The sequence below is a fragment of the Callospermophilus lateralis genome, chromosome 2, assembly GCF_048772815.1.
Source record: "Callospermophilus lateralis isolate mCalLat2 chromosome 2, mCalLat2.hap1, whole genome shotgun sequence".
Taxonomy (NCBI): Eukaryota; Metazoa; Chordata; class Mammalia; order Rodentia; family Sciuridae; genus Callospermophilus; species Callospermophilus lateralis.
Window position 1 is genome coordinate 139,216,851 of NC_135306.1, and position 12,354 is coordinate 139,229,204.

The following is a 12,354-nucleotide window of genomic DNA, read 5'->3' on the forward strand; positions in this document are numbered from 1 at the left end:
CAAAAGGCAATGGTGGGAACTAGTGTGTAGAATACTTCAATTTTTCACTTGTGATTTTTTTGTTGTTTTCCATACATGTTTTCATCTGGTCAATTAAAATGTTCATCTGACATCCTTCCTAAGAGGTAGTAGCCAATTGCGAGGCTACAATTGCCACAGCCTTTTGAGCCATGGTGATTTGCTTTTAGGTGTTTCAGAATTTTCCCATTAATATCTGTCCCTTTAGAGTACAGTGGATACCCTTTGGTGGAAGGGGCAGTTGCACATCATCTTTAGATCTTCAGTCAAGACAATTCAATTCAGAGCCTACTGTTGGGATGAAGTTGATTAATTTGCTGGTGGGACAGCCTCTGAGCTAGAGTGCAAGACTAAAGGGCCTGGGGACACAGATATTCCCAAATAGATAATAGGTGAGGGGAAGGGTGTGCAGTATAGGTACCTCTACGCATTTCAGAGTCAAAGATGGGGAAAGTTGGATAATGTATACTGACTCTATTAAAGTACCTATTATTAACCCATTTTCCAATTGTTTCCCATGAATGGTGGGCTCCCCTGTATCTCTCCAGGATAATTTGTAATGTTCTCTTTTATGTGAGATTGGCTAGAAGGTAAAACATCTCAGTAGTAATTGCTAATTGATACTATGACCTTGCAGTAGTACTGATTCAAATTCCTGGACTTTTATTTCTACAGCTGTAAAATGGAATAATAATAGCATGCTAATATGATTATTGGCAAGTTAATTAGCTAGCGAATGTAGAATCTTAATGCAGTTTATAGCACATAGGAATACTCAATAAATGGAAGCATGGGCTATCAAATATAAACAGATATTTCAGGAAACACAAGAAAGGGTGTGAGGAGCATTCTGTTCTTGCCCTCTTCGTGTCTCACCATCTACCAAGTGCTTGCAATCCCTCTAATGGATGCAGGCCTTACTTTCATAAAGAAAGATGAGACCTGAAGTATTAGAAACCTGGGGAGAAAGAACACAGTCATTTAGATTCCCCACCAAGGAGCTGAGTGTGACTCTTAAGAGCCAGGTATAACAGGGGCAGAGGAGCACCTAAGCATCAACTAGCTGAGGGAAGAAGGATCAAGTACCACTGAAGAGGAAAGAAGATTTGGGGACATCAGGGATTCACTTAGCTCATTGCACAGTTTTATTTTGTCAGTCTTCCAATTCTCCTTACAAGAACTCTTCCATATCAAAGGGCTTGAGGGACAGAGGAGCCCACCTCATTTTTCTCTTGACTCCATGGGACTGGTGGGCATTCCCTCAGTCTTTCTTGCTTTGAGGATAATAACTTCCATGATTTGCATCTGCATTATTTTCTACATTCCTTGTGTGACTGCTTACAAATCTTTGGGGTTTTATTTGTAAATCAGAACAGAGTTACCTGCCTGACCAGGATATTGTGAGATTCAATGAAATAAAGTGTGGGAATCACTTAGGATTTCCCAGGAAGAAGGAAGGTTGACAATTTCCAGGTGGCATTATAATGATGTTATTACACGGATAAGCATGGTCAAGAAGGCAAGTGTAAAAGTGTTAGGTGTATCCAGCATGTTTTGCTCATTAAAGAGCAACCCTATAAGATGTGGCATGGTGCTAATCACTTAGAATTGTAGGAGGAGCTACTTTTTACTTCCTCCTTTCCATCAGAAATGACTGCTTTACTTGGTATTAAATTCCTGCGGTGTTTCTTATACTTTAACCTTTGTGAATTGGGTGTGGTAAGTGTATTTGTACTTTCAGACTAAGTGAGTTTCAATGGAATGACTCAATACCTGTTAATATTTTCTTAGCCAGGAGTTAGGAAGTGTGAGGCCACAGTGGCTGAATATTGCCAGCTCTGAAGGAGTTTTTCCAATAGGCTTGGTACCATGGTCCTTCTTTCTTTCGTGGACACAATTCTGTGGGGCCCTCTCCATGAAGAGTTATAACATTATGGGTACCCAGCATGTAGTCAAGCCTCAGCAGCTACCACATTCTTTTTGAACTCCCTTTTGTTTGCACCTGTAGCACAAGGAAGCAGAGGTTTATGAGCAGAGAATAAGGTTCCCTTTAGAGCAGCAAACACTCACAGTTCAAATCCTGGTTATTGACTTTCAGCAAGGCAGTATCAGTTGGATCAGCACTTCATAAACTAGTGAAGGACCTGTTTAAAAATTTTTATTTCTAATCATTATAGATTGTCACCTTTCATAAATTATAAAACTGAAATGCAGAAAGCAATGAACCACTGATCATGTGGTGGAATATCTCAGAAAATAGCTATAAATGATTCCCAACATACACTCTCCATTTCTATACTTTTTCATTGTGAATCAGTGATACGTTCATGGATTGACACTGGTCCATGAACCACATATTTATAGTACCTTGTGTCACCCTTCCCAAATAATTGTTGAACATGTGCACAATAAGCCACAGGACTTGGCTGAGTCAAGGTGGGGAGTACAGAATAAAGATACAAACAGCTCTTCCCACATGAGTCAGGACCCTGCTTGTATAATGTGTCCTGACTGTAGAGGCAGGTCTATTCTGGGACAAGAAGCCCCTTCTTTGTCACTTGAGGTTACAAGTTCTGTGAAACAAGTTTGGGTGCTCTGGGTATGAACAGTCTAGTAACCTCTACTGACCAGGGCCTTAGATCTCTATAACTGGTACGTCCTTAGACTGATGGAGATATACCGACCACCTCCCCTCTCCTTCCCTCCCGTCTCCTCTCCTTCCCTCTCCTCACCTCCCTTCCCCTCTCCTCCTTTCTCTTCACCTCACCTCCCTTTAAGACTATCTCTTTAAGGACTGGCCCCTTGGCTAGCTTATATTGTTTTGGCTCTGTAGCTACAAACAGGCCAGCTCAGACCTCTGAAAAAAATGATAGTTACCCAAGTATGCTCCAAGCTTTCCAGTTCTTTTCTCCTTCTGGCTTCTCCTCTTCTACCCTTCTCTATCCCACACCCCTTAGTTGCTTGATGGTGGTTTCCTTTCTCCTTGAAGGGATCTAACATGAATTCTACCCTAAACAATATTTGCCTTTTAAAAATAACTTGAGCCTGTATAGCTGGAAATTTTAAACTTCTTTCCTTTTTTTAGCGGTCACCTTACTGAAACATGAGTATAGACTTGTTTATGCTGTCCTAACATGCAGCTCAAGTCCTATCATCTGGCATTTAGCATAGATGAGGACATTACAGCAAGGTGGAGATTGGATATCTGCCAGGTGCCTGGCTCCCATGTTATGCAGACTTTTCTATTAGAAAAATTCTTGGTTCTTATGGTTTCTAAAAGATTTAAGAATTATCTTAAGCATTCTGATAAAGAACAGAATCTTCAACCAAAAGAGGCAAGTTCATAGGTGGAAAAAGAGTTATATTAGGGATATTGGGCATCTCAGTGCCCTGATAGTACACTAAGAAAGCAGCCCTAGTAACAGATATCATCAGTCAGAGGTTAGTGACTTTTTTTTTTGTGGTAGCAAAAGTATCCAGAGAGCTGGGTACGGTGGCACATACCTGTAATCCCAGTGGCTTGGAGGCTGAGGCAGGAGGATTGCAAGTTCAAGCCAGCCTCAGCAACTTAGTGAGGCCCTAAGGAACTTATAAAATGCTGTCTCTAAATAAAATTTAAAAGGTGGGGTGGTGGCTGAGGATGCAGTTTAGTGGTTAAACATTCCTAATTTCACTTCCTGGTGTGTATATATGTATGTATGTGTATATATATAAAGTAGCCAGGGATGTACAGTTGGCCAACCTGAGCCACTGAAAAAAGAGGCCAGAAAAAGTATAAGAGAGATGTGGAGAAAAGTAGGAAAAAGAAAGATAATATGTATGAATGGTGAAAATAGAAGCGTTAATCCATATGTTGCTTAATTTTGCTTTTAGGATATTTATTGGAAATAAAGTATTTAAATACTCTTATGGGCAACTGATTGAAAGCACTGATTTGTACCTTGCTTGCATTCAATGGAATAAATCACTAGTTCATTTTTAATTCAGTCATTTATTTGGTTAGTCAACATTATTGAGTATTTAATTGTATACACCATGGTAATGAAGAGTTCAAAGGTGACTAAGGTCTCGTCCCTGTCTTCGAGGAGTCCATTGTTTGGAGAAGAGGCTGACATGTATAATTGACAACAGTATTTAAAAAGCCATGAAAGAGCTGGGTGCGGTGGCATATACCTGTAATCCCGGCAGCTCCAGAGGCTGAGACAGGAGGATTGCGAGTTTACAGCTAACCTCAGCAACAGCAAGGTGCTAAGCAATTCAGTGAGACCCTGTCTCTAAATAAAATACAAAACAGGGCTGGGATGTGGCTCAGTGGTCAAGTGCCCTTGAGTTCAATCCCTGGTACCAAAAATAGAATAAAGGCCATAAAAGAACAAATAGCAGTGCTGTGTCCAGTGTAGGGGAGGGATTGTCTGGGAACTTCTGGAGGTGGTTGTATTTGAGATGATTCTTGAATGATGAAAAAGGCTATGTAGACACAGGGGGTCCGGTAAGGACTGGCATGCTGGAGACCTGGAAGTGTTCTGGCATGGCATTGTCTCTCTCTCTCTCTCTCTCTCTCTCTCTCTCTCTCTCTGTGTGTGTGTGTGTGTGTGTGTGTGCGTGTGTAAGTGTGTATGTGTTGGACACGTGTAGAAAGAAACTGGTATCGGATGGCAAAGAGTCTTGTTCACAGACCAAAAGGCTGGGCTTTTCCTTTAAGTCACAGGAGTCACCAAGTGACTTTTTTTTTTTTTTTGATCAAGTTTACTTTTTATCGCCATCCTTTTGGCAACTGTGTAGGTTGGTGTCTTACAGTTAAAATAGGACATTGTAGCAGAAGTGTAGGTGAGAGATAGGGAGAACATAATTGAGCAAACGGAGAAAGAAGGAAATATGACAGAGTTGTAGAGATGAGATTAGAAGGAATTTGAAGAATTTATAGGCACACAGAAATATTTAAGAATTGCTATAGGATATTTGGGTTATTAGATGAGAGGTTCTGAACTATGGTCTGTATGCCAGAATTATCCAGGGAATTTTTAAAACTCCAAATTCCCAGGACTGAGTATCACTGCTTTGCTCTCTTGGAATTGAAGGCCTGAATTCTTCTCACTACTGTGTCCTAATCATCTAACTTCGTGTGTGTCTGGCACATGGTAGGTTCTCAGTAAAAACAAAAGAATGCCCTTACTCTCTCTTATTGGACTTCATTGTACTTAGCACTGCATGAAATTATGTTGATTTTCATGTGTGGGTGTTGTTCCCTCTAGCAGGTCCATTAGGAAAAGGGCTTTTCATTCCCTGTGTATTTTACTTGTTTTGTTCACCACCCTAATCCTAGCACTTTGAATAGTGCCCAATACATATTTTGTAAAATGAGTGAAATGAAGGATAGGGAGAGACTTGGGTAAGTGAGTAAATTAATGAATATTTGACGAGATAATGAGTTAATGGTGATAATGATTAAATGGTGAGCGAGGGGTCATGAAGAAACAAATGAGTGAATAAAGGAATGACCAAATGAAGTGGTTTGGATCCCATAGAGGAAGTAGAGAAAAGAGAAGGGAAAGGAAACAAAATTATGAAGTAAGAACAGAATTGAAGCATCTGGATTGCATGGCTTTGCTTTACTAAGAATCTCTCACTTCAGAAAGTATCACCATGAGCACTGATGATTATAAGAAGATGAAGGATTTGAAAGTTCTCTCAAATTTGTAGGACTCTGAAAGAAAAGCATTCAAGATGGAGAACTAGGAGGCATAGAGGTTGGGGGGCGGGGGCTTGGCTGCTGCAGAGGTTCAGAATATATGTTAGTCAAAAGCATCTCCAGACAATGTTTCCAAAGTGAGTTTAGTATAAATACTTCACTATTTTCATTCCATGGAGTTGTTAGGTTTACTTGTGAGCACTTATCTATGAAATAGTGATAAAATGAGGAGTTTTCTTATAAGCAAAACTACGCATCTGCATCTGACACTGTTTTTGTCAAATTAAAACAAAATTTTGTAAGTCAGTGTATTGAACCAAAGTACTGGTCTGAGCTTCACTGCCCGTGCTTGTGTGATGCTTCTGCCCAATCTCTTTCTTAAGCTTTGTTGAATGGGAACCAATCAATTAAAAATCACATCTTTAGCTCTGAAATGATGTAGTTGTCCCCACTAATGCTTTTTTCCTGGAAGGTTTTTGTTTGTATATGTCCATTTCTCTCTTCCAGCAAGAGAAGCTCCTTGTCTTACCCTCAGTAATAATATCAATATAAGGTACCTAGCCTATTCTCAGTGGTAGGGTAGAGATTGAGCCAATCTACAGGACAATGCATCTGATAGTTTTCTTTAGTACTGATAGCAAATATAATAATATGAAGATTGCATTTATAGGAGGTCAGGCCTATAGAATCACATATATCAAGCTCTTTAGAGAATATTTAATCCTAACAGATCTTGTATTTACTGAAATTGTGGTAGAAATGATTTCACTGAGAAATCAAAATGCCTCATATATAAATGGATCAGGGAGAGGGAGAAGTTTCAAAAGAAAGATACTAGGAAAAAAAAAGATTAATCAAATTATATTACGTGCATGTACAAATACGGCATAAGGATTCTTATTACTAGGTATGATAATGCATCAATTAAAAATGTTTCAAATGCCCTATACACTGATGGGAATAGTTGTGCTCAATAATTCTGTAATATGAACTGTGGTAGCACTAGAAGACTATGTGTGTCCACAAATAATATTTTACCAAAAAATAATACTTACCGAAAGGGCATAGCATAACATATTTTCTAATTTGCTTCCCTCACTCATCCCTGAGCCTTACTCATCATTTCTTGATTTGTTTATTCATTCAAGCTTCATTGAGTGTGAACACAGTGCTGGGTGCTGGGGATGAGACACAGCATGAGCCCCCAGGGAACTTACCATCCAAAGGGAAAGATCAAGACAAAAACATGTGGAAGAAAAAAAAAACTTGAAGAATTGATTTCTGGTTCTATAAATATTATCATCATCTAATATTTTAATAATCTTCTTAACGAAGTAAAACTAATTTTGTCTAAGTACTACTTATTGCAAGCCCTTTTTGAATAATGCCTGAAAGGAAAAAGTTACAGAGCATGGGGTATAGAATTAAGTTTGTTCACAGTTTAAAAATCTTATCATATGGAGTGTATTGGGTGTCTTTTATATTCTAGACACAGTCTACCACCCTCTGGGAGGAATTCTAAGAAAGACATAGTATTTATCTATAAAGAAACTGCATTCTCTTAGGAAAAATGATGCATTCATATATAAAGATCTGACCACATGAAAACGAATAGTGCCAGGCATGGAACATATTTCTAATATGAAATACCAATAAAATATGCTGTAATAACTGGGATAAGGGAGACTCATAATCAGCTGGGATGATCCAGGCAGTGAGACTGAGACTGGATTTGAAGATGACAGGGATTGCTTTTGGCAGAGGGAGGGGCTGGGGGACTGATTGAGTGGAAATAGTAGTCAGGTGAGGTTCTAGGATAAGATGTAACTAGACTTTTTTTTTCTTTAATATGAATGGTCAACAGAGAGGAGGAGTGGGATGTATATTGGGGATAGATGATGTTTTTTCTCTAGTGCCTTGCTGAGTAGTTCCAACTTTATTTCACAGGCTTTGGGGATCCAGGTTAAGGTAGTGAGCAGAAGCCAGGACCCTGGGTTGTGTTTTGGACCATTCCAGCTTAGTGGTGGTATACTTAATGGATTAGGGGAGTGGAGCTTTCAGAGACCACATATGAAGTGAATACAGTTGACAAAAATAAGGGAGTTGCCAGTACAGGTGACAAAGAAGAACAGATGTGAAAATCACTGGAAGAAAGCACCCCTGGCACTTGACTTCAGTCTATTTTGCCACAAACCACTGCTTTAATAATGCAGGAAATCAGAGCCAGAAAAGCCTACCACTGCTATTTTTGCCTCTGGAATCAGACACCTGGACTCAAATCCCCAGCTCTTGCACAAACTAATTTTGTGACTTTAAGTAGGTTATGTAACCTCTTCAAGCCAGAGTTTTCTAACAAGTGGGGAGAATGACACATGCCACATAGATGTTGCAAGAATCAATTGAGAATAAGATGGTTACTGCAATGATCATTGCTTAATAAAGGACAGGCAAACAAAACATTGTAGTATTCCTTGAGGGAAGCAAAGCTACTAGGAAGTAGCTGTGTTTTTGGATAGAGTCTGAAGCAAAAGACTCTAGGTTTAATTTTTTCATCTAAATTGACTGTGACCTGTAACTAACCAAGTTTCCTACCCCCATCCCATTTCCCCCCCATCCTAACCACAAGGTAACCCCATGAATACTGTGTGTTTCTGGCATTGTGGTGTCTGTCCATGTGTTCTGACTGCTTTGTTTCTTCCTTTCCCCCCACGCCACCAAATAGCATGAACAAAGACATTTTGTTTAGCACCTAAATAATCTGCTTCATTGTTGGCAAAAACAAAAACAAAACACAGATTAAAAAAAACAAAAACAAAAACAAAACCCTGGCCGTATATCTGCTGCTGCCTTCACCAGTCATGTCCTAGGGACTGTGCAAGACATAAAGATGGTCAAGTTTCTCTTGAGTGATTTCCCGGTTTACTATAAATGATAAGATATGTACATACAGAATGAGGAGGCATAGTAGACATGAAATGCAGAGATGGATATAATTCAGTAGGAAAGAGACTGGATTCACCTCTAGGAAGGAGGATCAATATGATGTACAGTCTGGGCAGTTGAGGCTAAGATCTGAAAGTGCAGGAACCAGATTTCCAGTAAGCAGAGGAAAAAGAATGTAGAGGTTCTACTTATCTTCTGGGCTTGGGGAGCAAGAAGGGGAAAGGAGGACAATGTGAAAACCCTAACTACTAGCACTTGGCTCAGGTCCTCTCATTACATCACTATTTACCAAGGTAAATCATACAGAACACTGAGAAACTGAGTATAGTATTTGCCATAAGGATGTTGTTCCTCTTATTACCCACTCACTTCTTAAAATGACACTCAAGAGATATTGCTTTTCAGTTCTTAGTTATGGCTATTTTAACTGTATGAACACTAATTTGATCCATGACCAGTTTTTTATTTTTTTTTTTCCACATTTCCTGCTAGATAACTTAGCTCAAGTTTGTGTCTTCCTATTACAGCAACAGAGGACTCCTGTAATGTGTCTTTTTGTCCAAATTCTGGTTCTTTTATTAAGTTCCTCCTCTGTTCCCTGCCATTCCCCTCTTATCTCTTTCCCCCACTTTCCTCCATGCAATCATTTGTCTATTTCATCTGTTATAATTCCTTTCTGAAACAATTAGAAAGGTGATGAAAGGAAGAATGTCTTCCTTAAGAGTTCAGCCTTAGCTAGTCCCAGAGATAGTGGAACTGTAATCCCATTTACTCTGAAGGCTAAGGCAGGAGGATTCTAAATTTAAGACCAGTAATCCCATTTACTCTGTAATCCCATTTACTCTGAAGGCTGAGGCAGGAGAAGTCTAAATTTAAGACCAGATTCAACAATGTAGCAAGACCTGTTTCAAAGTAAAAAATAAAAAGGATGGAGCGGAGTGGGGGACATGTCATTCAGTGATACAGTGCTTGCCTAGCATGTGAGAGGTTATGGATTCTGTTCCCAGTAACATCGTGTATACACACGCACATACATACACACACGTGTGCTTGCACAAATTCAGTCTTTTCCTTTCCTGGAACTAACTGTACAAAAACTGTGCTTGATTTAGAGGTAAGGAAAGGAAGTGAGGCTGCAGGCACATATAGCCCACAAATTTAGTGACAGTAATCTTGGGCACATTTCCATTGCCTTGCAACAAATTGCTCCCCTCCTGGGCCTTCAATTCTGGGGAAAGCCAACTCCTTAGGTATTTTCCAAGCTCTTTACTATTGATGTCACTGAGAGAACTAGTGGTGTTTAACAGTGATTTCAGCCAATAATGACTTCATCTCTTAGGCCCAAGGCAAAGCCACTGGAGCAGACAGTCTGAACAGGTTGTTTTTCTTCCCTTCAGGGGTCTCTTTGACGCTCTCTTGCCCTTCTTACTCAGAGTGGAGGGAGTGGTGCTCTGGAAGGAGCCTGTTCAACTCACCTTCCTCCTTCTCTCTGGCCTTACTCTCACTCAGGGCTGCCCTGTTTCTGGGATGGGAAGTAGTCTAGAGAATCCTCCTCATTTCTCCACACTAGCGCCAGGCATCAACTCTCCCACCATCTTCTCCATGTTCTATTTCTCTTTATTTCTTTGTATTTGAATAAGCACTCACCTGGCCAGCTTGGATAAGTGAGTGGAAAGGGCCCAGTAAGTGCCCACCAGCTTTTCTGTACAGCATCTCTGACCTACTCTTTTCTGTCCCTTTGCTGAGTGGCTTGTCTCATCAGATCCTTTTCTTTGGTGCATTGCTATTCTGGCCTTGCCTTATGGTATCAAGCCCCCAAATGTTGGAGCTTTATTTTAGCAATGAAATCAATTGCTCATTTTCTAGTCTGTGACTAACTCTTAGCTTCTGATTTTGAGATAAGTGAGTTCATCTCTACAGATTTAACTTGTGAAACTTCTGTACACTGTGATAAAAGTTTCATGTTTTCTGGCTATTTTTGTCTTTTCTCATGCTTTCCTTTCATTTATGTGCCACCATTACCTTTGCCTCAGTCCCAGGTCCCTTTCCCTGCCTGGTGGTTTGGTTTTACAAACTTCCTCTCCTATCCTACCTTAATAGCTTTTGACTCAAGAGGCAAGATGTATGCTTCCTGAAAGGGTGGCGATTTGTTGTCTGAATTACTAATTCTTTTGCAGTCCCAGTGTGGTGAATCCAGCTTCTACTGTAATTGATATGTCCCAGGAGAACACAAAGAAATCAACTGGATCTCCAGCTAAGGTAGATTCAGCCCAGTCTCCAAAAACCTCAATTTTGGTGGGAATGCCTTTTTTTTTTTTTTTTTTTTAAATTCTATCAGAGTACCATGAAATAAAGACAACTTTGTAGTACTTTTCTTTTTGTACAAGATATATGTAATTTCTACTGTTTACTGTAAGAAATTACTTGCAGTGGATAAGTTGATGAATGCTATGTTTTTTTGCAGAAGACCCAGATTCTTTGTCCCAGCAAGTAAAAAGTCTGAAGCTATTTGATGCTGTTTGTTTTAGGCATATGGAATGTGGCTTATTAGTTCTACTTCAGGCCTTATTTTTAATGATAGCTTCCTGAATCTGTAAGAGTTTTAATCCTGGGAGGAAACTGCCAATTTGTGAAACTATAGATAGTAAACATTGATATTTATTCAGTTTTATATTAATTATGAAAATATAGATTTACTAATACCTTTTCTGTCATTAGAACTGAACATAACTATGAGTGAAACACTTCAAGGTAACTAAAGCATCTTCTAAATCTTTAGGAAAGCTTAATCGCCATTGTTTTTCCTACCTTTTGGTAGAAAGAGCACTGGTGGGAATCTGAGCTGTTTACAGATCCAGGTTTGCTTTAACCTTGACTAATCTTTGATATATCCAGGGCCATGTTTTCTCACCTATAAAATGTGGTATTTTGATTTGAATGCCCATTTCTTGTCCTTTATTTTTGGTCTGGTATGTATGATAATTCTGCACTAACCAGATAATCAGCTTCCCCCCACCCCCCAAAAAATGCCAGATAATAAGATTGTCTGAATAAAACTATCAAATATTAGAGATGATAAGCATTTGCTAACACTGAGTTGCTGCTATGGTATTTAAACTAAGTTTAATAAACAACATTTTTTTTCCAGCAAAGGAAGAATCCATTTAATAGCTCTAAGTTGCCAGAAGATCACTTATCACCACAAACCCAAAATGAGCAGTCAAAAAATGGAAGAGCTGGTTTATTTCAGATTTCAAAAGAGGGTAAATATTATTTTTATGGGAAAGATATTTTTATCTTTACTATCTGAATTAAGGGAAATTCTCAGAGTTCCTTTCACTAAAATAACTTCCCAGAGAAAGTAAAAAGAACTGATGGTTTTCTTATTCCACTATGTCTATTGCTTTCCTCTCTGGGGGAGAGGAAGCAGTTTTAGAAACTGGAAGTCTCTGAATTCCAGTGGTGGAGCTGCTGCTGCTTATGTGACCTCCATGCCTTGGGGGGTTCCCTCATCAGTGAACCGGGAAATTTGACAAAGAGCATTTAGTCTTTAACCTAAAAGTATTTGTTGATGCCTACCATGTGCTGACAGTTGTCTATTTAAAGAGGTTACCTTATTGAAATGCTTTTCAGTGTCATATATAACAAATTAGAATAATAATAATAAAAGACCACTTGGCATTGTTATGATCTTTTAATCTGCA

At 39.2% G+C, this 12,354-nt stretch overlaps 1 protein-coding gene across 1 annotated transcript in view; it reads left to right on the top strand.

Moving 5' to 3' along the window:
* Sytl2 (synaptotagmin like 2) overlaps positions 1-12,354 on the top strand; it is a 133,099-nt gene that overhangs the window by 83,809 nt on the left and 36,936 nt on the right. Inside the window, exons 5-6 of the mRNA XM_076846565.1 lie at positions 10,828-10,909; positions 11,799-11,913. Coding sequence (XP_076702680.1) covers positions 10,828-10,909; positions 11,799-11,913 — 197 coding nt within the window. The remainder of the gene's footprint in view (positions 1-10,827; positions 10,910-11,798; positions 11,914-12,354) is intronic.